This window comes from Myotis myotis, unplaced genomic scaffold, assembly GCF_014108235.1.
Source record: "Myotis myotis isolate mMyoMyo1 unplaced genomic scaffold, mMyoMyo1.p scaffold_m19_p_2, whole genome shotgun sequence".
Taxonomy (NCBI): domain Eukaryota; kingdom Metazoa; phylum Chordata; class Mammalia; order Chiroptera; family Vespertilionidae; genus Myotis; species Myotis myotis.
This window is the reverse complement of record NW_023416324.1, coordinates 38,624,776-38,650,842: the sequence shown is the minus strand read 5'-3', so window position 1 is coordinate 38,650,842 and position 26,067 is coordinate 38,624,776. Positions and strand designations below refer to the sequence as shown.

At 44.8% G+C, this 26,067-nt stretch overlaps 1 protein-coding gene across 1 annotated transcript in view; it reads right to left on the bottom strand.

The window, feature by feature from the left end:
- Window positions 1-312: 312 nt before the first annotated feature.
- Window positions 313-26,067, bottom strand: part of C8A (complement C8 alpha chain) — a 59,984-nt gene continuing 34,229 nt past the window's right edge. The window contains exons 8-11 of the mRNA XM_036352329.1: window positions 10,713-10,844; window positions 9,429-9,586; window positions 4,211-4,433; window positions 313-795 (exon numbers count right to left, since the gene is read on the bottom strand). Coding sequence (XP_036208222.1) covers window positions 644-795; window positions 4,211-4,433; window positions 9,429-9,586; window positions 10,713-10,844 — 665 coding nt within the window. The 3' untranslated portion in view covers window positions 313-643. The remainder of the gene's footprint in view (window positions 796-4,210; window positions 4,434-9,428; window positions 9,587-10,712; window positions 10,845-26,067) is intronic.

Below are 26,067 nucleotides of genomic sequence, written 5' to 3'. Positions count from 1 at the left end.
CTAATCTCTGCCCTTAAGATGGGCAGATGGGTCATAGTCACTGGATACATGGGCACCAATATATAATTACTAGTTGTGAAAAACCCAATGAAGGAAGAGAATAGTGTGACAAAATAATTGGGAGAAACATGTTGTGGTAAGAACTTAAGCAAACAAGACATTAATTGAAGGAATACAAGAAAATGAGTCAAAATGAAGGAAAATAGAAGGAACTCAAGTCAATCTTTATTTTTTTCTCATTATTTCACTGTGTCTGCTTATCCTACCAACTAATCATTCTATGAATGAACAAATATTACCAAAGAGCCAAGATAATTCTCATCATACTTTATTTTATTGGCCTTGATTGGTTCAAGACCCTGTGCCTACTTTGTACCCCTAACCTTGGGTTGAGATTTCTCCTTTTCTTTGAATGATCAAAGCGCTGTGAGCAGGTCCCAGGCTAGCTAACACTTAACACCTAGTTGTTGGATGACTGAATTTTGCTGGTTGTAGATGGCCCAGCCTGGTTCCAGACCTGGGAGCCAGCAGGAAAAAGTCCATGTTGATTAGTATTTACTCTCAGCTGCAAGAAGTCATTGTCCAGTGGTCAGTGCAGGTGGTGACACCTGTTGCATGTGTCCCATCCAGTGCCCAGAGGCCCTCAGCAAGCTTGGGTCTGCACGTTCCGCCCTGGACACGAGCGGCCTCCATTCTCTGGGGGAGGATTATTGCACTCTCTCCTCCTTTCCTGAGTGCCTGCCGAGCAAGCAGACCAAGCGCTCCAGCAGCTCCAGCGACCCTCTGCCTTGGCTCCTGCACAGAAAATTTCCCAGGGGAGAAGGAGGTTAGCATACAAGCAGCAGCTCAGACCCTATGGAGGGAGGATCACCACTGCCCTAGAGTAGTCTGCGATCTCTCCTTGGGGAAATGCCTTGGTGGAGCCAACCAAGACCTATGCTCACTGCCTCGCACTTAATTTCAAACTCTGGATGGAGAGAAGGCCCCTGGGACCCCCTCTCATGAAATTGGAGTCTGTGGTTCCATGGAAGATGGATAGCAGAGTAAGGCGGGGAGGCATGCCCTTCTGGAAGAAAGACAGCCATGGAGGGTGTGAGGAGCAGGGAGCAGAGCCCAGCTGGGGATTCACAGACACCAGTGTGGAGAGCATTGCTGGGCATTTGAACAAGGGCTTACAAATCAAAACCCCTCAGGCTCTGACAATGGGCCAGGGTGGGTGACAGGCTCTCTGCACAGAGCATCAGAACACAGGCTCTGACCATGTGCCTCTGGAAATCCAGGAAAAAGCCCATGTTGATGGGCATTTACTCTCAGCTGCAAGAAGTCACTATCCAGTGGTCAATGCAGGTGGTGACATCCTGCAACCCCGCTAGCCTGGGGTTGCTGTCACCCCCATCTCTGTGCCTGTGGGCAAGCTCATCCCCCTTCTCAGTATGAGTTTTCACCTTTGTCAAATGCGAAGGGTGGACTAATCTGGTGCAGTTTTTCCATCATTACTTTTTTCATTATTTATTTATTTATTCCTAAAATGAAATATTTTATGGGCCCTAACGTGGAAGTCAGATCAGAGTGGAGCTGTTCTATTTGAAGCGGGGGTGTCTATTAGGTTTGCTCTGCTCCCCTGGGGCAGCCCCTAAGTCCCCAGTTCCCTCAGATCCCAGTGTGACTCTCATTGGATTAGATTATCTACAAGTTCCTTCCAGCTCTGTAATTATACTCCCTGGTGGGGCAGCCACAGCAGGGTTCTCCGTCTATATTTCTCCACCTCTGTGACTTTGTCCCCACAGGCAAAGGTTTGCTGGGAAAGTCTCGAGGGACCTGCGTCAATGAGTCTCCATGGAGGCTGACTCCCCAGCCTTAGATTTTTTTATGCTGATTGATCTCTGTCAGGTTGAAAGTTCAGTCTGATAACCCCAAGGCCACCTGATGTCCCCACCCTGCTTGGGACAAGGTCAATGGAGCACCACGGGCTTCCTGCAGTTGACTGACTGTAATCGTGTGAGAGGAATGGTGCTGTGAGGAGGAAGACCCAGGCCTCCATGCCCTGCCATCACCCCGTCATTGGCATCATGACACCCATCGCCAATGCACATTGTATGTACAGATGACTCAGCATGGACCAGTTCTAAGCCCAGCACTGGACCATGGAAAAGCATGTCTAGGTAGTTCCCACTCCCTGTTCTGTCTGTCTCTATGTTGTGTGGACAGGGATCCAATTAAGTCACTGGTTCTGAGGCCCTTTGACGTGCTATAATTATACTTACCCAGGCTTGGGCTCACATTTGTCCCTTTAAGCGAAGTCAGGCTGATAACTGAACTGGGACATATATACTTTCCTTCCCCGCCCCCACCCTCCATCACTAATGGTAGTCAGTGCAATCATCTCAGAATCTCTGCCCTCATTCCCTAGATTTCCTGATTCTTGGGATATAAATCAGTAGAATGCAGCAGTTAAGAGCTTGGATCCTAGCATCTGACTGCTTGGGTCTAAAGCAGGGGTGGGCAAACTTTTTGACTCGAGGGCCACAATGGGTTCTTAAACTGGACCGGAGGGCCGGAACAAAAGCATGGATGAAGTGTTTGTGTGAACTAATATAAATTCAAAGTAAACATCATTACATAAAAGGGTACGGTCTTTTTTTTTTTTTTTTTCATTCTCTCTCCTTATCTCCCTCTCCTCTTTCCCTCATTTTTCCTTCCTTCTCTCCCTCCCTCCTCCCCCCTCTTTCTACCCTACTTCCTCCCTCCCCCCTCTCTCTCTCCCCCTCCCTTCCTCCACCTTTCTCCCTCCCTCTCTACCTCCCTCCCCTTCCCTCCCTCCCTCCTTCCTCCTTCCCTCCTTCCTCCCCCTCCTCCCTCCCCCTCCCTCCCTTTCTTCTCCCTTCCTCCCCCTCTCTCCCTCCCTCTGTACCTCCTTCCCTTCATCCTCTCTCCCTCCCCCGCCACCCTCTTCCCTCCTTTCCCCTCCCTCCCCCCTCCCCCACCTCCCTCCCTCCTCTCTTGCTCCCTTCATCCCTTTCTCTCTCTCTCCCTCTGCCTTCCCCTTCCCCTATTCTTTGGATATGGGGATGGGGAGCCTCCATGAACAAGTGAATGGTCTAGTAAGTGAGAATTTATTTAAAATAAGTTAGCTAGCCAGCCCAGCAGGTGTGGGTCAATGGTTGAGAGTTGCCCTATGAACCAGGAGGTCACATGCCTGGGTTGTGTGCTTGATCCCCAGTGTGGGGCAAGCAGGAGGCAGCCAATGAGTGATTCTCTCTGATCATTGATGTTTCTCTCTCTCTCTCTCTCTCTCTCTCTCTCTCTCTCTCTCTCTCTTCCTCTCTGAAATCAATAAAAATATATTTAAAAACATTTTTTCAAAGATCTCATTGCCCTGGGCGCTTCGGGTGGTCCAAGCATCAAGAAAAGGAGGCTTGAGGAAACAGACATAAGCCGTTGGCCCCACTGGGCGGCCGGCAGTGCGTTAGGGGAGAGCCACGCCTGAGGAGGAGAGCGCGTTGGTGGTCCTGGCACCGCGATGAATAGGCCTGGGTAACTTTCTCTTCTAAATCCGCTCTTATCTCTGCCGGGTACGGTCTTTTTTTTTTTTTAGTTTTATTCATTTCAAACGGGCCGGATCCGGCCAGCGGGCCATAGTTTGCCCACGGCTGGTCTAAAGCCTGGCTCTGATACTGCTCATGAGTAGTTATCTCATCTTCCTCCTGCCCCAGTTTCCTCATTTTTAAAATGGGGCTATTAATAGTATTTCTCTCATAACATCCTTGGGGGAGAGTGCCTGGCACAGAATAAGAGTGAATTATTCTTCCTACTCGTTGACCTTGGTCCCTCTGGGAAAGCTGCCCGGCCAATGGGGGCTGAAATCCCATCCACACTCTGCTTGAAAAGTCAAGAAATCCTTGGGTTCTGTAGCTCTAAACCACTGAGCTTACAGCAGCCCTAGGAAATGAATGCATCTTCCAAAATTGAACCCTATTGACCATACACACTTTGGCGAAAAACAGTTCTCATCCAAGGGAGGGTCTTAATGGCAGAGAGCAAGGATAAGAACCATTAACTGTGGGGTCAGCCATAAAGCTCAGCATGAGTGTTCGTAGGGTAGGGGGCAAGAGGGCACAGGACAGAGAGCCTGGGGACCCCAAAGCCCTCCCACACTGGCCTCTCTGAGCTGGGCCGGGTTTGCACCTGAGTGAGGATGCACAAGCCTTACCTTGTTGCTCTATTTGCTCACAGGCAAGGCCCTTGCGACCCATAGGACACTGGCATTTGCAGCTGGTGCCCTCAAGGATGGGCACCCCGTTGTTGAAGCAGGGCCCGCAGCGGCAGGCATTGAATTCCATCAGGTACTGATCCAGGGCCTGCTTCAGGTTCTGGCGTTTGGCCTCCAGGGTTCCCAGGTTCACGTGCCGCAGCAGCTCGTGAATAGGCTGTGTCTGGGCAGAGGAAGAGAGGCCCTCCCTGGGATCATCCAAGTTCCCAGAACCCAAGTGCTGGCCATCAAACTCCTGGAAGGCCTGCTCCATGGCAGGCACAGAGCCAGGCTCCACACCATCTCCCTGCACTGCATCCTTGCAGCCACTCTGTGGAACCCATAGATCAGCGGTTCTCAACCTGTGGGTCGCGACCCCTTTGGTGGTCGAACGACCCTTTCACAGGGGTTGCCTAAGACCATCTTGCATATCAGATATTTGCATCACTATTCATAACAGTAGCAACATTACAGTTATGAAGTAGCAACGAAAACAATTTTATGGTTGGGTCACAACATGAGGAACTGTATTTAAAGGGCCAGAAGGTTGAGAACCACTGCCATAGATGCAGAAGTGGAGGCTCAGGAGTGAGTGACCAGCTCAGGATCACGCAATTAAGTGCAAGAGTCACTCTGAACATAGACCTACCTAACTCTGAAATATCTGGTCCCCTGATCTTCGAGGAAGAGGGGAACTCAAAAGCCATTTAGCACTAGCCAGTTTCGCTCAGTGGATAGAATGTCGGCCTGCAGACTGAAGGGTCCAAGGTTCAGTTCTGGTCAAGGGCACATGCTCAGGTTGCAAGCTCAATCCCCAGTGGGGGATGCGCAGGAGGCAGCTGATCAATGATTCTCTCTCATCATTAGTGTTTCTCTCTCTCCCTCTCCCTTTCTCTCTGAAATCAATAAAAATATATATGTATATTTTAAAAAGCCATTTGTGCCAACTTATCTGCCCTCTCGAGCACTTTTAGGAGTCAGGAAGAGTGTAAAGGATTTGTGTGTGTGTGTGTGTGTGTGTGTGTGTGTGTGTGTGTGTGTGTGTGTTGATTGTTAACCTTCAATGTAGGAGTTAACCAAGTCCTTGATAGGTAGTTATTCTGTCATTGCTGATTACATGTTTGGGGAAAGGTGGGCATCATTTCCATTTGAGGCAACCCATTCCAGGCATGACTGGCATCCAGGGTTCCTCAGCCTCAGCCCACACTACCGATTTTCCAACTGGATAATTCTTTGTGGCAATTCCTGTGCATTATAGGATGGTTAGCAGCATCTCTGGCCTTTACCCACTAGATGCCAACAGCATCTCCCGGTTGTGAAAACCAAAACTGTCTCCTGACATTGCCAAATGTCCCCAGGGACAAAGCCACCCCTCCTGGCTGGGCAGTACTGTGGCAGATGTGGAGAGCTGGAAGCTGGAGGAGGAAACCCAGCTGTATGATCTCAGCCTCATTACCAGTGGAGCTTCCCTTCCTCCTCTGTAAAGTTAGAACAAGAGTCCTTCTTCCCAGGTTTACTGTGAGGATGAAAGCTGATGGATGGGCATGGCCTGTCACATAGTAAAAGCCAAATAAATACTGCTCACCTAATAGCTTTGTGGCTAGAACTCCTAATTGCTCCTTTCTCAGCCTGAGCCTCATTACCTACAAAATGGAAATAAGAACTCATTTCCTAGACTCCTTATGAAAATCTAAAGAATGGATGTGAGATACCATTGCAAAAGGGAAGAACAATCCTATCTAATAAAGAGGGAATATGCTAATTGACTGCCCTGCCCTAAAAGATGGCGGCACCCATAGCCAATAAGGAGGGAATATGCTAATTGACTATCACACCCTCAAAGATGGCAGCACCCACAGCCACAAGATGGCGGCACCCAATCCCCTCAGCCCCCCAGCCTACCAGGGCTGGCCCAAGGCACAGGCAAGCCTCTGCTGTCAGCTGCCCAGCCGCCCAAAGCCAACTGAGGCTCAGCTAACCAGAGCTGGCTGAGGCTTGTGCTGCCGGCAGTGATAGCAGCAGAGGTGTGATGGGGCATTGCCTTCCCCTGATTGCCAGGTCGCCTCCCGCCCCTGAGGGCTCCTGGACTGTGAGAGGGGGCAGGCTGGGCTGAGGGACCCCCCTCCAGTACATGAATTTCCATAAGCGGGCCTCTAGTATAAAATAAAGCACTAATTTTTATTAGTTAGTTGTGATGATAGTAAAAAAAAAGCCTATATTTTTCAATTTTTGTGTACATATGGTTACCTTCAGCATGCTTCATAATGCTCTATATTTTATCACACAATCATAAAAGAAAAGCTCTTTTCCAGATCTCTCATTTTACAGGACAGTCAACTGAGGTCCTGAGAGGGGAATCGCTTGCTAAGATCACCAGGAAATTCTGTGAGAGGACTGAGCCATGCTGGAGCAATCTCCCTTCTCTGGAATCAGAGTCAATGGAGGGCATGGTCATAGCCTTGAATGGGTTCCTGGAAATGTGTACAGAGAGACCTGTGGCAACAGACCTTGGCCTGTGCTCAGGGGCTGTGGCTGAGGTCATCAGGCTGGTCATGGCAGGACTGGCTGGGCCTCCAGCCAAGGGAAGGACACCACTTACTGGAAGTCCCGGGACCATGGCCCATTGTGAGGAAGTCAGTGCAGCCTGGGCCGCCCTAGGGCCTGGTTAAGGTGACTTAATTCCAGGGAAAGCCCAGGACCACCAGGCAACTTCCCTTTGACCTTCCAGCAAACTTTAGCACTCAGTCCCAGGTCTCTCACCTCTCCCTCCCAGAGCCCTCAGAGAAAGGAAAGGGGGCACTCCTTAATGCCAGGGGTACTTACAGGAGGGAAGAGAGGTGGAGAAGAAGAATTTCAGAATGCTGTTTCCATTTTACATATGAGAAAATAGATTCAGAGAAGGCAAGTGGTATGATATGGAAACACAAAATAGCCTAACACATAACTCATAATAATACAGGGTGTCCCCCAAAAATCTATACACACTTTAACAGCTGATAAATCAATTTTGAAAATGTAATGTATTTTAATAAACACTGCCTTTCTAATTATTCAAAAGTGTGTGTATACATTTTGAGGGGACATCCTATATATAACATACAGCATCACCACTTCACACAGCATGATTCCGACATTTACTCACTCTAAATATCTGCCATAAATAAGTACTGATGAACTCTGGGATGCACAAGTGAGTAACTGTTTCCATGCTGATCATCAGGTTCCAAATAACCCCCTCACTGGGACCCTTGCCCACAGTGTCTCTCTCCTTCCATTCATCCCTCACACTTCTGTGAGCATTGTCTATTTTTAAAGCACAGCTCAAGCTATGTCACTTCCTTGCTCTGAAACCCATCAATAGGCTTAATGCATCGAATCCAAACTAGTTAGGTAGTAATATAGGTTATGGTTGTGGGTGTTAGAGTCAGTCAGACATGGCTCCAGTTGGGCTCAGCCGGTTACCAGACACAAGCCTTGGCTGGCGCATTTAACCTCCATGAACCTGTTTCCTCAACTGACATCTCCTAAGCGCTCACTTTTCTCTCCCCCACCTTGGGACAGAACATGTCATTATCCCCATGTTATAGAGTGGGAAAATGGGGCTCAGAAAACAGTTGTTTGTCAAAGGTTATACATCAAAAAGTTGCTGAGCCATGAGCCAAAATCTACTTTCTCACCCCAAACCCAGGCTGTCTTTCCCAGAAGATAGCATTCGGTCTTCTCCAAATCATTCGGTCCTCCCCTTGAACATTTTGCTCAAGGCAAATGCAAAATTCACCTCTTGCCCATGAAAGTTTGTATATTACTCCTGCTATCAATTTTACAGTTTTTCCCCAAATCACTAATAGCTTGATGATAGCAATTTTCAGACCCTATGTTAATTACAGGTGTATGAAAATGGTCTCTGACTTATTGAAGAAGAAATAAAATCAGGGTTCATTCATCTCACCTCTTTCTTCATAGAGAGCAGGGTTGTAACAGACTTTTAGATTTATATTTAACTGTTGGTATATATATTTTAAGAAGAGGGATGTATCCATTACCTGAAGTTTTAATTATGTGTAGAAAATTGGCCAGGGTCAGGAGAAAGTGGGCAGGAAAACAATCATATTTTATTTTAAATCCCCCAATATAACTCTTTTTTAATGGATTACCCTTGCATAGAAATAGAATTAGTTTGACAACTGGTAAAACCATGACCTATTTTCAGTTTGAGTACAATTTTACTCCCTTTGCAAGGTTAGGAATTAGGGCAGAGTTTCTCCATATTGGCACTATTGCCATTGAGGGCTAGATATTTCTTTGTGATGCGGGCTGTCCTTTGTATTGTGGAATGTTTAGCAGCATCCCTGACCTCTCTCTCTAGATGCCAGAAGTACCCTCCTGGTTGTGACAGTGAAACATGTCTTCAGACATTACCAAATTTCCCCATGGGAGCAAAATTGTCCCCAGTAATTGATAATCATGACTTTAAGGAAGGAAGTCGGATAGAGGGAAAATGAGAACCAGATGTGAAATCCAAAGGTCTGAGATCCAGGTACCACTACATATGAGCTCTGGGACTTTAAACCAATCACTTGAGTCCTTGGAACCTCGGTTTCCTAATCTTTTCAATGGGGAGAATCAAGGCCTTGCCCGGGGTTCATTGTGGTGAAGGGATGAGATCATTTAGAGCAAACTACAGTTACAGCTCAGGACAACTCACCCCACATATGGCCTTTGAGCTATGAATGGGATTTATATTTTTAGAAGGTTGTAGAAAAACAAGAAGAAATAAAACTTGTCTGACAGAAACTAGATGTGGCCCACAAAACTTAAGATATTTACTATCTGCTCCTTTATGGAAAAGTGTGCCTACCCCAATTTAGCAGATGTGTTTTTAAGTTTTACATGTATAAATGCAAATTTCTTAATGTCACCCAATCCTGAAGAAATTCTGGGATGACTGGTGTAAAACTGGGCACTAACCAGATATAACACGTCTGGCCCCGCTCTCCTGTGGCCTGGGTCTAGTCACACACTCCCTAGAGTGAGGCGTGGGGAGGCCACCGGTTCAGTGTGCCGTTAACATTTAATCTTACTCTTTGATGGGCTCATAATAAGAAATATGAAATGATCTGGTCGGTTTCACTTTCATTCCTCACGGACGTAGAGTTTCTTCAACTGCGAAAAGACTTACCTCAAAATCAATAACAGCAGGATTATACTTTAACGACCGCCCCCAGGAACGGTACGAAATGAAGCTCGTGTTGTGTGCCAAGCCAGTACCCCAGCCAGAATTGCCACCTCGCACCTGAGCGATGATGTCTTCCACAAGCCTGTTATCTTCGTCAGTATCTATTAAGAGGATAACGGCGTTAGCTCATTTCCCAAAAAGCCAAAGGATGGGTTCACAAGAGCCACTAATGATATTTGGGACAAAGTTTATATGCTGTCCTTAGAGCTGTTGTCCATTCTGTTTTGCTCGGTTAACTAACAGGACAAAGCAGAAGAGAAGGACCAAGACTTAGCAATAGAGCCTTCCTCTGAGGTAGAGCTGGCAATGGGAGGACAGCCCAGCCCAAAATGGAGGAGGGAGAGGGTGGGAAATGGATGATCATTCATTCATTTATTCATTCACCTGTCAAATGCTTACTCAGTGCCTGCTATATGCCAAGTGTGTTCAATTAAACAGTGAAGGTCTGTGGGGCTGAGTAGGGGTGCAGGGAAAGACATGGTCAGGATGGGGAGGGACTGAACAAGAAGAAATTGAGTTTTCTAGAAAAGTGAATGAATCTTTGTAGGGAAATGGAGAGAGGATGGAAGGGCATCAGAAAGAAGAGCAGTTTGACATAAGGCTCTGAGGCATGAGTAGCCTAATGCCAGGGGAGTAACTTGAACCTCTCTCATGTCTACCTCCTCCAATGCACTGTAAATTTGTTTCATCATCCCTGCATTGTCTGTTGTCTCCCACCTGAAGAAAATGCTCAATGCATGTTTGATGGATGAATGAATGAATACTTGAACACTCATATTGACTTTTTCAGGAAATGCCACAAATATTCCTGTACAATCTTCCCTTAATCATTATTCTTTGAGCTTGGACTTAGTAACCAAATGCTCCTCTCTCAGGGACTTCTTTTTCCCTTTTGGACTGTATCCCTATGGGCATTTATTTCAACAGTTGTTTTCCAGGTTCTGTCTACACATTTCTTTCATCCTGGGTCTCACTTAGATCTTGATCTAGTGCTTGAAATTTAGGAGCATGCGCCATACAAAGTCAAATATTTCTAAGGTAATTTCAACCTATGTTGGATTCAAAAATAGAGCCAGTCCAGTCATTGACTTGGGGTATTTAGCATTTATGCAGTTTGATCATTGACTGGAATGGAACAACTTGGGTGTTGGGAGACATGTGCCCTGATTGTGTGTCCAAAGAAAAGTCTGGCTTTGCTTCTTGGGAGACTCTTTACTAAATACTTACCAGTGTGGCCACCTCCCATTCTTTTACAGTCTTCCCCTGATAAACCTCCTCCAATCTCTAAGCCCTCCGAAAAGGTAGAAGATAAACCGAAAGACCCTCCAAAGCACTTCTTGATGTCTTCATAGGAAACACCTGCAGCAGGGAGACAGAAACGAAGAGCACTGTGATGCTGAATGACTGCTACTATGGTACAACCTCTCACAGTAGTAAAAGCTGCCATTGGTTTTGGAGTCTAAGTAATCTGGGTTGAAATCCAATTCCATTATCCAGTTTCCATGTCCTCTCCCATGTGGTTCCAGCCCAAATAATTCTTGAAATGAGAAAGAATATGTATTGCACAGACTAGTTGCTCAAAAATGCTAGCTCCCTTTCCTTTGCACATTCTCCCCTGTGCCTCCGTGGGGCAGTGATTCTCATCATTTCCATATACCTCTGTGCCCAGCACAGTGCCTGGCCCATTTTCACTCTGTAATTTTGCACATGTTGCCCCTTTCTCTCTCCCTTTTACCATCTTTCCAAAGACCCAATTCAAGCATCATTTACTTCAGGAAGCATTTTTGGATCAGAATACTTGTACCTTTCTTCAGATCGACCAGTGTGCTTTGTTCGCACCTGGACGATCATAGTTGTCATGATTCTTTTTGCCCAGGTTCTCTTTGCACCCCAGAGAGGCCAGAGTGCTGTTAGAAGATGGAGATGTCTCTAAGGGGAGTGTGCCTGCCTTCTGACCCCAGGAGAACTCTGAGTCCCATATTAGCAATCTCTGTATTTGTCTACATCTCTGTATTTGTCCCGCTAAGGAACCTGCACGTTGCAGATGCGGAACATATTTCTAAATACAGTAAGGTCATGTTGCCCTGATCTCACAGCCTGTAAATGGACAGAGCTGGGTTGCCATCCCTTGGTCAGCCTGGCAATATGGGGCTAGAAAAGCAGATCAGAGCAAGACATGGACCGTTGCTGCAGAGCTCAACTCTTCCTGCAGCAAAAGTCTTCTGATGGTTGTGAATTGGAGTTTGTAGTTTTGGAATGTCATTACTTTTAATTAATTGCAACTGTATAATAATTATTACCAGTTATTATGTTATCCTGACAACCACAAAGGAAAAATAATTTAGGGCTATGATTCAATTGAGCTGAGGATTAGATTGAATATTTTCTTCAAGGGAGTGTTCAGCAACCAATTTTACCTGCCAGCATCCCCATTACACTGCAAACTCTATGAATTCAAGAACTTTTATCTTATTCACCACTCTCTTGTCAGCATAGCATTGCAATGTCTGCCATAGAGGAGGAGTTCAGAAACTATTTTCAGAATAATGATTGAGCGCCGAAACCAGTTTGGCTCAGTGGATAGAGTGTCGGCCTGCGGACTGAAAGGTCCCAGGTTCGATTCTGGTCAAGGGTATGTACCTGGGTTGCGGGCACATCCCCAGTAGGAGATGTGCAGGAGGCGGCTGATCGATGTTTCTCTCCCATCGATGTTTCTAACTTTCTATCTCTCTCCCTTCCTCTCTGTAAAAAATCAATAAAATATATTAAAGAAAAAGAAGAATGATTGAGGAATAAAAGAAATGAGTGAGTAAATGAATGCTATGAGCCAGTCTTTTGGTAAGGGCTTCTGATGGAAAGCATCTTGGAAGTCAGAAATCCTAAATTCAAATCTGTCACTCAGATGAATGGATCTTTAAAAAGGATGTATATATATTCGTATATTCCAGCCTCTGCTTCTAACAAGGTGTCCCCCCAAAAAATGTATACATACATTAACTGCTATAGCTCAATTTTGAAAATGAAATGTATTTTAATAAACACTGTCTTTATAATTATTCAGAGTGTGTATACACATTTTAGGGGGCACCCTATATATTGAAGCAGAGCATAGGACAGGGGGCACCAGTAGGTGGAGATGGGCGATGCTGGTCCAAGGGAACAAGGTTGCAGCTATGTGGACTGATAAAGCACAGAGACCCAATGCACAGCCTGAGGACCACAGTAATAATATTGTATTCAATACTGGAAATTTGCAAAGGAATAGTCTTCAGGTGCTTCCTAATACACACAATAAAGGTAAATGTGTGAGAAAATATGTAAATTAGCTTGACTATAGTAATCATTTCCCTTTTATATCAAACTAGAGGCCCAGTGCACGAAATGCATGTATGGGTGCAGTCCCTAGGCCTGGCCAGTGATCAAAGTGCAAGTGTCTGGTGTGGAAGGGCAGGTCCCAGCTGACCTCTGGGCCCTGGGCAGCATCTGGGCCCCCAACCCTCAGCACCTGGGAGCTGGGCAGCAGCCCCCCCCCACCAACCACTGCCATTGGTCACTGTCTGTGGGTGATCGGTGGGGCAATTGGGCCCGCTCACACCTGCCTTGTCCTGACACTGCCTGCTCACCTGCTCCACTATCCCGCCACAGTCTTGCTCTCATTGGGGCCTGTCGGGGCCAGCAGCACCTCCACTGCCGCCTGCTGCCAGTGCCGCATCACTGACACCCACCATGTTCCGCACTGCCCCCTGGTGGTCAGTGCACATCATAGCCAGTGGTCAAACTCCCGGTCAAGGGGACAATTTGCATACTAGGCTTTTATTATATAGTATATGTATATCAAATCATCATGTTTTATACCTTAAATATATACAAATTTTATTTTTTTAAAAAATCCAAAACAAAATTCCTGTCATTGACACCCTGTGTGAGCTTAGAAAGGGCCCATGATCTCACTAGGCCTTAGTTCCCCATTTACGGAGAGAGTCCAGTGGACTGGCCCCTTTCACCACAGCCCTCTGTGACTGGGCACAGCAGTTTCTGAATAACCCCAAGCCGTGCTTGCCTGGGAGAAGCGATGCTCTAAGCACCAGCACTCAAAACCAGGCAAAGGGCTTCTTCTCCCAGCTCTGTTCAAGCACCTTTCGTGTTTAATGCATTACTAATTGGGGAAGATTTAGCATATTTAATTGTTTTGATTAAAAAGTGCTTCAACAGTAGTAAACAAAAGTGGATGAAAGGAATTCACGGGCAGAAGCCAGATTAATTACTTAGGTGAGTGGTGGAGTGCTGCCGAGTTAAAGTGACGGGACTGGCTCATTAGTGGGGGCTGGAGGACGCGTGTGGAGTGCTTATGCTCAGGAGGGTCTGCAACAGCCTGCCACGTGCGGCTGGGAGAAGAGAATTCCAGCACCTTGATTTGAAAAGCATGACTTGACTGCTAAGAATTACTTTCTGAGGGCCCCAAAGCCGGGTACCACTGAGGAGGGGCAGGTATGTGAGTTCATCATACAATGTGAGAGCTGGTGCCCTCGGGCTTCCAGCCCACACTTCTCATTTTTAGTTGTGATGCCCTACGTTCATGAGGGTTAATTATTTTGTGTAAGGTTGTACAGCTGAAAAATGCTGAGGCTGACATTCAAACTCAAGGCTGTCTTGTTCAGAAGCCTGTGGTATGTTCACTAATTCCAGTGATTGCATCAGACTGAAGAATTCTGCTGTCAGCCAGAACAATTCAGTAAGCACCTACTATGTACCAACCCAAGCGCATTGTGTGTTGGGAAATGTAGACACGATGGGAACAAAACTAATAGGAATATGATGTGAATCTGAATAAATAAGGTCCTTGAGCAGCCAGCAGGTTAGGACAATCTATTAAATGAAGACTAATTTCTATCACTTGTGTCAGTGTAGTACCAGGGCTAGAAGAGGAATCTTCCAGGAGCCCTGGGGAGGCCAACCCAGTGCTGTCTACAGTGCGCCCATGGTAAGCTGGGGTCGGGGCAGAGGAGCTCAAATGTGGTTCCAAAATCCAATACACAGAACCAGAGGGAGGGAAGCTGAGAGCAGGGGAGGCAGCGGGGAAAGGAGCAGAGAAAGGCCTAGAGGAACTGTACAGCACTTGCCCAGATGGGTGTGTGGCATGGGTGGATTATGTTTATAGAACCAGGCAGTGCTGTCATGGCTCTGCCCCTGTCTCATCAGGCTGGACACCTGAGATGTCAGCTTTGGACTAGATCACACTGGCATTGGTTTTGGCTTTTGAAGGCAGTGAACTCTGGAGTTGATGGTTCCCAAGCCTGGCTACACAATGAAATCATCTGAGTGCTAATTAAAAATACATATTCATGGGCCCCACCTCTATCAATGGTGATTCTGTATTTCTGAGTCATCAGTGATCTGTATTTTAAAGATAATTTGGCATATTTAAAGATGATTCCTATGCAGTGCATCTCGGACCAGATTTTGAGTCCCACAGTCCTACAGAGAACCTTTGATGGCCTGCTGGCCTCTGCCCTGCCTCAGCCAAAGCCTTTGTCAATGCCTTGGATATAGACTCAACAGCCAGGCTTAGTGTATCACACCCAGAAGAAAAAACTAGGAAAAGCCAAAGATAACTCAGATAAAGAATCAGGATCCCAAAAACCCTCAGAAGAATGGATTGATAGGCAGACCAAACATAGCAAAATGAGATTCAGGTGGGAAAGCTGTTAACATCCTACCCTGGGGACAAAATACCAGTACAGAAGCTCAGTAAGGAATGGGCACAGCTTAGCAGGAGAACAAGAGAAAAGGCCATAGCTTTAGATGACTTCCAATTCAGTAGGGTAATGAAGCGAGGTGAAAATTATACTTAATGAAGTAAAGGAGGAGATAATCTCACTCTTTATGCAGGTTAGAGAAACTCAGAGCCTGGTGAACAGTTCTGGGAGCCACACTTTTAAAAGGAAATTAGAAAAAGGACACTTGTTGGACATTATTCAGCCTTAAAAAAAGAAGGAAATGCTGCCATGTGTAACAACACATGGCTAAACTTTGAGGACATTATGTTAAGCGAAATAAGCCAGTCACAGGACAAATACTGCACGATTCTACTTAGAAGAGCTATATAAAATATTCAAACTCATGGAATCAGAGAGTAGAATGGTCATTGCCACAGGAGTTGTGGGGAGGTAGAATGAGGGGTTGCTAATCAATAGGGATAAAGTTTAAATTATGCAAGATTAGTAAACACTAGAGATGTGTGCAACATTGTCCCTGTGATTAACAATAATGTAGTGGGAGTTTAAATTTTTGTTAATAAATAGAAATGGAGAATGATTGGAGAAGAATGAGCATAAGGATGATGAGAGTGAAGAAATTCAAAGTCATTTCATTTTGGTAATGTTTGGTGATGGGAGGTGTTGACCTGAACAAGGGAAGGAAAGACCTCCCTTTAAGAGAGATCCGTAGACCTGACCCAACTCTCCAGAGAACTGTCTTGAAGACAAGGAATTAGGCTTGTTTGTGTGGTCACAAGGGGAAGAAGGACCAAATTGTAGAAGTTGTGGAGAGATGGGTTTAGCCTCAACACAAGGTAAATTGTCATGGTCAGAAGCCAAGGAGACATGGTTTGAAGAATTGACCAGTGGTCTTTTAAGGTCTCCTCTAACGCCATGATTCTGCAACTTAAAGAACACCCCAGAACACCTGAAGAACATTTGAGACCGCTTTGCTAAGTACTTAATGATTTCTTTCTGTGTGCCAGACATCTGGAAAATAGAGGACTAAGGGGAGTGCTTGTTCTCAGTGAGCTCACAGCCAAGTATGGAGCAGGAGGCAAGTAAACAGGCAATTACTGCTCTGTGTGATGAGGACTTTGAAAGGAAGCAGCAGAGTCAGGACGCCTTCCTTGGTGAAGGATACCAGAGGCAAATCTGAAAGGATGGGTAGGGATTGGCCAGACAAATTGAGGTAGGGAAACCGTGAGAAGGCCTTGGGTTCCCAGCAGCAAGGTTCTGCTCAGAGAGGCCAGTATGACCTAAACTCAAAAGTGAAAAGGAGATGCAGATCAGTCAAGGGAGTACTAGGAGACCCTGGGTCACTTCCCACTCCCATTGGGTCCCCCGAGGAGCTGTTGTTGTGCTGGCCTGGCAGGCAGGAGCCCAGAGGACTGTTGCTGGCCACTGCGTCTACTGCTTATTTCCCTCCTGGTCTGGGCTGGGGTGTAGGCGTGGGGGTAGTCCTCATGCCTGCGTAGAGATGCTGCATTTGTGGGGCTCAGAGGCAGAACCAGGCAGCCTGACTTCTGAAGTAGAATGCAGCAAGTTTCTATGGTTCCTCAGATTGAAAGCATCAGGTTGGAAAACAGCAGGTGTAATGCATTATTTATTGCTTTGCAACAAACAAATGCCATTCTGGATGCTGTGATTTATCTGCTATGTTGCTTTGCTACATTGTTTGAGCCCAAAGACAGCCTTAGAATGGAAAAGAAGAATCATGGTCTATTTCATGTCATAACACTGGGAAAGATGACTGTTTAGTCTGTGTTTGGATGGGCTGGAAAGCGTGAGCTAATTTACCTGCTCCCTCTGTGCTTCTGTTTATGCATGAAAAGGCACACTTCTTCCCAACCAACTAGAAGTACAGTGGGGCCTTGACTTACGAGTTTAATTCGTTCCAAGACCGAGCTCGTTAAGAAGCTCGTTAACTCAAATTACTCTGTCAACTCAATGCAAATATTGGCCGAGAGACAGCTGGTATCTCAAAAAACTTATTAGTCGGGACACTCGCAAGTCAAGGCCCCACTGTAATAGGACAAGCACCTCTGTGCCTTTGCATGTGCTGTTCCCTCTGACTAGAGTTCCCATACCTCTCTCATTGAGTTGCTTCACTTAGCTCTAGAAAACCTTCCCTCACTCCTGAGGGCCCTATCTGTGCCCCCACAATATCCCTGTGTGTCCCCCATATCTGAAGCTTCCCTCCAGCATAGTAGTTAGCATATCCTAGTAATTGTCAGTTTCTTGATCTGTTCCTCCAATTATACTGCAAAGTTATAAAGTCATCTCTTGGGCTTACAAGACTCAGCACAGAGTCTGGCATGTGACAAGCCTGCAAATGTGCTCAGGGATGGGCTGAATCCCGCCTGTCCCAACAAGTCTCTCAGATGTTTGGGAGTCATGGGTCTTCTTTTGGCTGACAATACAAATCACATCTTTGTAACATCTCACACTTGATTAAGAGTTGGTATTTTATAATAGTATTTCATTTTCATTGTCTCATTGAAACAACCTTATAGGGCTGGGAGGATTTACTCATTTTATAGGCTTATGGGTTACGAAAGGCAGTGGTTATGAGAGTTAAGAGTGGGAACTCTGGAGTCAGAGTTGGAGTTGGGGTAAGTGACTAAAAGTCTTTGGGTCTCATTTTCTCCATTAATAAGATAAGGGTGATAACAGTTTCTACATATGAGTTCCTAAGAACAGTGTCTGGCACAGTGAAGTGTCAACAAATGTTAGCTATATTGTTAGATAACCTACCCAAGTTTCCATGTCTAAAAGTCTGAGAATAGGGGTTTGATGTCAAGTAGGCTACACCCGAACTCGGTGCACGTTCCATTTCATCACATTAGTGTACTCTGAAGAGGAATGCTCACCACGTGGCATAAATAGCCATAGCCTTACCAAGCCCCTCATCCATGACCACCTCATTCTGCAAAGCAGCTCGGAGATAGGGATCATGCTCCCAATGGACAGTGTTTAGGCTGCAATCTCAGGTCTCCCTCCTGCCTGACCAGGGGCCATCTTCATGGACTCTGGCCCTCCTACATGCTTTTGGTCATGACAAGAGGCAGTATAGCTGGGGGCCAGGCTCTCAGCTGGAGATGGCCTGAGCTGGAATTCACCATGCTTACTATATGGGCAAAATGTTTAACCTCTCTGTGCCACAGTTTTCTCATCTGTAAGATGGGCATTTTAATAGTGTCTACCTCATAGGGTTGTAGTGAGAGTTAGAAGAGTTAAGCTTCCCTGGCTGGTGTTGCTACATGGTTAGAGTATCAGCCTGTGGACCAAAGGGTCGTCGGTTCAATTCCCAGTCAAGGGCACATACCTGAGTTGCAGGTTCAATCCCCAGCCCTGGTCAGGGAGTATGCAGGAGGCAACCAATCATGTGTCTCTTTCACATCAATGTTTCTCTCTCTCTTTCTCTCTCTCTCTCTTCCTCCTCCCTCCCCACACTCTCCCTTCCACTCTCTCTAAAAATCAATGAGGAAAATATCTTCAGGTAAGGAGTAACAAGAAATTATTAAATAAATAAAAGACTTAGGCCATGCTGGGGATAGTTCCGGGATGAGAACTAGCAATATGGTCAATTCTTACTATTATTACTGTTGCTAGAAATGCTACAGCATGCATAGATTTGGCCCTTCATTCCTAATCCTGAATCTGGAAAATTAGAGAACAAGGGAGTCTGAGGAGTTTGTAAAAACTAATTTTCTTAACGTTTCTACGTATAAACTCTTAAACTATGAATGAGTAAAGATGGTCCAGGGAACACCCACATTTGATAAGTCTCATGTGCTAGGTAAAGCTTTTCCATGTGTTATCTAATTTAATAGTTACATGTCACTCCACAAATAGGGACAAATATTCCCATTTTAGAGGTGAGTAAATAGAGACTTAGATAAAGTCACTTGCCAAAATAATTATACAAGGAAATAGTAGAACTTGGATTGAACCAAAGTCTGTATCCAAAGCCCATTTTCTCCATAACACATTGTATCACCTATGAGAGAGAGAGCTAAGGGTAGCGCTGGGAGTAATTCTGATATCCTCTCACCTTCTCTCCTTTAAGGCTGAGGCTTTTTTCAGTGATCGAGGTGGGAATTCAAAATCAAGACAAAAGCAGAGGTATGGTACTGAGCGTCTCTCCATTCCATGTGTATGCAAATGACTTAAGGGGAGTGGGGACAGAGCCAAGACACCAGGAGCCTGTCAGTCAATCAATACCATCCATCACTGTGAAGCCTGGTTGTCATGGTAACTGGGGATAAAGCCTGGAGCCTGTTAGAATCTAGTGCCTGTCTGTTCAGGGTGGTAGGTTGGTTAGCACAGCAAAAGCCCTTCTGGGCCAGCTCAGACTGCATAGCCATAAATATAAGACCCTTCACCATCAGGTGTCTGCTTACCCCACTCTCCAGTCTAGATCAGACTCTTTAAGAATCCAGCCCTGACTTTGCAGGAAAGCTCCAGAGAATGCTCAGCATATATGTGCTTGATTCTGAACCATTCCTGCTAGAAAAACACTGAGCCTTTACTGTGAGCAGCCTCAGCCTCTGGACCAAAACCCTGGGGACATACCATTCACAAGATGCGTGATGGAAACAGGCAGTTGCAATGGTGTGATACATAAAGCTGAATCCCTGTTCACTGTCTTCCAACTGGGGAGGCAGAAAGACTGCCTGGAAGAGTCCTATCTACATAGAAACCAAGGATAAGTAAGCATTAGCCAGGTGAAGAAGAGAGGGGCAGGGGAGGGGAACACAGTTCCAGGGGGAAGGAAGGACACATTCCTCTTTGTAAAACCTCAAGGAGAAAGTGAGTATGATTAAGTCAAAGAACCAGCAAGTAGCTCCGTATAGGGAGCCCGATGATGAGCAATGGTGCTGGAGGGCTGGGAAGGGCCAGAGCATGCTCACTTGAGTGCTGGCCATCCTCTCCAGGGGCAAGGACCCTCCTCTTCTTAATGTTCACCTTTGCACAGCTCCAGCAGCTGGTCATTCTGCAACTTGTCATCCTCTCTGTGGCTCTTTAGAGGCCATCACTGACCTCATTGCCAGGCTACTGATACCGTCCCTCTTTCTGCCATAACCTGGCCACAGGACTGCTCTCACTTATGCACTGGCCTCAGGGACCAGCCCTTCACAAGAGTCTGACCCTGGGCTGAACCTGGATACTTGTCTCTTGCTCCTTACCCTCACCCACTTGCTGCCTCAGCCACTTTATCATGAAACTCTGCTTAGAAAGCCCCAGGCCCCTTCTCTATCAGACAAGCTCATGCTCCTACTGATTTTAGAAGATCAGATTTGCATGTCTTTGGAGTCTAGAAAATGGGAAAGGAAGTTAGGTGGTTAATCCCTCCTTTGTGCCTCTACTGTATTTTCTAATCAAGCATTTATTCCATTGTATTATTCTTAGCTCCCAATTCACTGCACATTTCTCCAGGGCAGGGATATGTGTGATTTTTCCCTGGGTCCCCAGAAAGCATAGGTTCTCAGTAGATATTTACTGGATGAGTGGATGGGTGCATGGGCCAAGGGGTGGGTGGATGGAAATTAGATTCTGAAAAGGGTTTTTCTCAGAGATTGAGAGTTTCCTGACTCCTACTTTGGGTAACAAGAAAATCTTCCTGAAAGGGAATTGTAAGCAAGCAACAGCAATTATATGTATACAAATGTGATGGAAAGTATGAGGAATTTGAAGGATTTAAATTATACATCTGCCCCACCCTGATTACTCTCTACACACAGCTTAATCACCTGGGCTGCTTTTGTCTCATTCTCATAAAGGAACAGGAAATACACAGTCCAGAAGCCCCCATTCCCCCATCCCCTGCCTCTGACAGACATCACTAATTGATCACAGTACTTTCTGGCTGAGCCCCTCTCTGGTGTCATAATCCTCAACTCAGCAGTCCCAGTAGCATTTGCCTGTTAAACCACCTGGTGTCCGTGGTTTAGACACTTTTTCTGGCCTGCAAGTCTTTGAGGTTCGCCTCCTTTAATTCCATGGGCTCCGGCACACCATCCTTTTTCCTGACTCTGTGACTATACCTAAGCTTCAGAATAGACTATCACAAGCTGGTCACCTTTACCTTTCACAATTCTCCCATTGCAATTCCCAACCAAGGGGTAAAAGTGACCCAAAACTATATTTAGGGATGAGTCTTGAGTGTAACACAACCTTACTTATTTTTAAAACCTGATTTAGCCATTTTCAAAGCTATCACAAGCAGCTTAATTGGGGGGGGGGGGGGTTTAAGAGAAAATAAGTGAAATAAAACATCCAGGTGTAGCACAAGAAGCATTGAACTGGAAATTAGAAATCCTCATTCCAAACCTCACTCTGCTTCTAACCAGTGGTACCACCTTGGTCACGTTATTTCCCTCCTCAATGCCTCGTTTGCCTCATTGTGAAATGGGGACCACCACAAATACAGCTCCAAGCACTGCCAAGAGGCTCCAATGGGAGGATAGACCTGTGGAGACTCAGTATCTACCTGCCACAGAGTCAGAACTCAGGGAATGCTTGCTCTTTCATTCCGTGTGCATAAACTGTTTCATTGCATGAGACTTTCTATTCCTGTCTTGGCAGTTATTACTTACATCTGCCTCTAGCTTTCCCCCTTGCCTACCTTCCTGTGGTGGTTAACTTTATTTCTTTTATATTTTTTATTCCTTGCCCAAGAACATGCTTAGAGAAAGGAAGAGAGAGACAGAGAGAAACATTGATGTGAGAGAGAAACACTGATCGGTTGCTTTCCAGGCATGGCCTGACTAGAAATAAAACCTGCAACCCATGTATGTGCCCTGACCAGGAATTGAACTGGCAACCTTGTGATGCACAGGATAGCACTCAACCAACAGAACCACTCCGGCCAGGCAGTAGTGGTTAATTTAATATATCAATTTGACTGGGCCATGAGTGTGTCCAGCTATTTGGTCAGACATTATCCTGAGTGTCTCTGTGAGAGTGTTTTTTGAATGAGATCAACATTTAAGTCAGTAGACTGAGTAAAGCAGATTGTTCTCCCTAGTATGGGTGGGCCTTATCCAATCAGGTGAAGTCCCAAATAAGAAAAAAAAAAAAAAAAAAAAAAAAAGCTGACCCTTCCCTGAGTAAGAGAGGTCTTCCTGCCTGACTGCCTTCAAACTAGGACTATGACTTTCTCCTGCCTTGAAACAGGAACTGAAATGTGAGCTCTTCCTGGGTCTCAAGCCTGCTCACTGCAGATCTTGAGACTTGTCAGACTTCATAATTGTATGAGCCAATTTCTTTTTTTTTTTCAATTTTTTTTTAAATCTTTATTGTTGAACATATCGAATCTCAGAGGGAAGGCAGGAGTGCGTGAGTGGGTGGGAGGGAAGAGACCAACCAAAGATCGTCAATGTTTTTAACATGTTTTCTGTGCCAGGAACTGTGTCAGATGTTAGGGACATAATTATAGATTTAAAAAGAAGACATAGTCCCTGACCCCATGATGTTCACTACCTAGAAGTACTGACCTCTCACAATCCTTTAAGCTAGCCAATTTGGCCATTCATCACCATGACTGATAGCTAAAAGGAAGATGCAGAAAGTGACATCTGTTGAATGTGAGCCAATTTCTTGTTGTAAATCTCTTTACATATATATATGTACATCTCCTATTGTGCCTTTATATACATCTCCTAATGGTTCTCTGAAACCAATTAGAACTGCAACTATTAATGCATTTCCTCATGCCTTCCTTATGGCTATCAATGATTTTCCTTTATTTATTTACTTATTTATTTATAAACATACATTCTTATTGATTTCAGAGAGGAAGGGAGAAGGAGAGAAAGATAGAAACATCAATGATGAGAGAGATCATTGATCGGCTGCCTCCTGCACGCCCTCTATTGGGGATTGAGCCCACAACCTGGGCAGGTGCCCTTGACACGAATTAAATTCGGGATCCTTCAGTCCGCAGGCTGACGCTTTATCCACTGAGCCAAACCAATTAGGGCTGATTTTCCTTATTTTTAAGTGATTGAATACATGTCTGTAATCAGCACAGTGGGTTGAGACAGTGTTTTTAGTACTTTTTTGACTACTCCCAAAAGTAAGTAACATATTTTACATCGTGATCAAGCCCACACACATCCAACTAAAATAAGTTTCAATACTTGACTATATCGGTGTGACACACTCATATTTTCCATCCTATTATATCCTATTTCATTTTCGTATATACTGGCCATGACCCACTAAATTTCTTTTACAATCTACTAATGGACTGTGGCCTGCAGTTTGGAAAATCCTAGGCATATATCTCTGAGACACTATAGCATGTTGGTTAAGATCACAGGCTCTTGAGTTTGAACCCTGGCTCCACCAATTAATAGCAATGTTTCTTAACATTGCTGAACTTCAGTCCTTCATTTTAAACTGGGGATCCTAGTATCTTCTTCACAGGTATTTCCTGAGGATTAAATGAGATGGTGTATTTACAGTGCTTGATCCAGTATCTGCCACATAGTAAAATGCTCAGTAAATGTTGACTGTCTTGCCACCATTCCTAGAGCCTAAGCCTCTGATATATCATATCAGAATGAATGCTTCACCGTGTGGGAAAGTGTGTAAACTGATAAATACTTGGACAATACACAAACTCTACATTGCAAGACCTGGGTTCAGTACTAACTGAATCATGTTGAGCCATTTACTTAGGCTCTTTGGCCCTCAGCTATCTCTCTATAAAAGTGGTGAAAATAATATAATTCCTCATAAACTATTATGAAGATCATCTTGAATAACAGATGTGAATGCATTGTACTTTACCAATATTAGGAGTTACTATATATAAATATATTTTATTAAAACCAAATATTTCTGTTAACTCTAAGTACAATCAATAAAAAATAAATTTTTAATTCATTTTAGGTGGAACCAACTTTGTTGTCCATGTAAGAAACCATCCCTGACTCTAATCCAGGTGTTTATGATGAAGAGAAACTCCCTTACTTTCTATAAACTCTCAATGAGAGGAAACATGTTGGTGTCTAGATAGTACTTACTTGCCATGTTGGGTGTGCTTAATAAGTGTTTCTTGCATGAAAAGCTAAATGAATGAATGGATAAAGAAAGGGAAGGAAGAGGAAGAGAATGTAGATCTGTAATTAGCATAAACTTTAGAGCTGTTTTGTGTCCCTGTGGCCTTTTCTGCTCTGTGTGTGAGGTGGTAGACCAGTTGACTCAAGGACCCTAGCTGAAAGGTAACATTTAATGACAGGCTGGATGCACTGTGCCCTCACTGGAAGGGTCGTTCCCAGGGTCACTGTTATCTGGCAGCTATCAAGGGGAGGAATGATGGAATGCAGGCACAGATTTGGGCAGAGTTGTTAACACTTTGAAAGATAGTGATGAGAATTCAAAGTGACCTTGATAAATGGGAAGAGCAGTCCCTCCAAAACTGGATGAAGCTCTGGAGACAAAAATGAATGACCTGGATCACAAAAATGGGCAGGTGGGAAAGGAGGCATGATTGCTGAGGCTCCAAGTCCATAGCCAAAGCATTGACCACAGCAGGCTGGACATAACGATAATGATTTCCTTTCCACTTGAACAATGTCTCCTAGATGACCAATTGCAGAGCCCTCTGAGATAGATCATCTTGTTATCCCCACTCTACAGATGAGAGGATGGTTAATATTATAGAGTTAACTGGAAAGCTGGCAATAATAAACATGTGGCAGTAATAACACCAACATAGCACAGCAATAATAGGTAACATTAAACTCTTACTATATGTCAGGCACTGGGCCATATGCTCACATAGGCTGATTTATTTCATATTCACAAAATCATATGAAGTATGTATTGTCATGTTTCACTTAGAAGAACAGGAAACTGAGGCATGGAGAGGTTAACTAATATGCCTAAGGATCACATGGCTGATAAAAGGTGGGGACGAGATTTGATCCAGGTAATTCTTCTCCAACAATTGCATTTATTGAATACTTATTAGAGTGTGAGCACTGCCCTAAATATATTCTCTGCATAAGTTCACTTATTCCCCACAACCACTCTGCCAGGAAAATGTCATTAATATCTCCAGCTTAACAGGTGAGAAAATTGAGACTTAAAATGATTAAATAGCGTGTCCCTGATCACAGTTAGTGACAGAACCCACATTTTTAACTGCTTTTGCTATACTGATATCCTGCACTAAAGGAAAAAATATCTGCTTAAACATTTATCATGCAAAATGTATTTGGAATTATTCTCAAACAAACCCTTGTTATCATTCCATTTAGATCTTTAAAAACTGAGGTTCAGAAAAATTAAGTACCCAGATCAAGGTCATGCTAAATGGTAGACTCAAGATCTCACCCAGATGTATCTGACTCCAAAGTCTGGATGCCCTGCTATGTCATCACCAGCACTTCTCTTCACTCCACAGACTCTGATCAGATGACGTTAGTACCTACTGACCACACCTAAAACTGCAATCTACAAATAGTCACTGCTGTTTAAACAGAGTTTTACTTATCACAGGGCTTTGTAAAAATATCATCTTGGTTAATTCTCATCACAGCTGTTTGGAGTATCGTATTATCCATACATTAGTTATGGGGAAAATGAGACCCGGAGATGTGAAGTATTAACATTTAAATGGCAGAGCCTACGTGAAAAGTAAAGGTTTCTCAGTCAAAGGAGTTCCCACTCCACATTGCCTGCTGGCTTTTATGGGGCCGCCGAAGGCTACCAGTTTCCTTCGCAAGAAAGGCATCGATAGAAGTCATTTCTGTAAGGTCTTGGCAGAGCTCCTTTAATATAGCCAAAACTACAGAATCATGAACTGT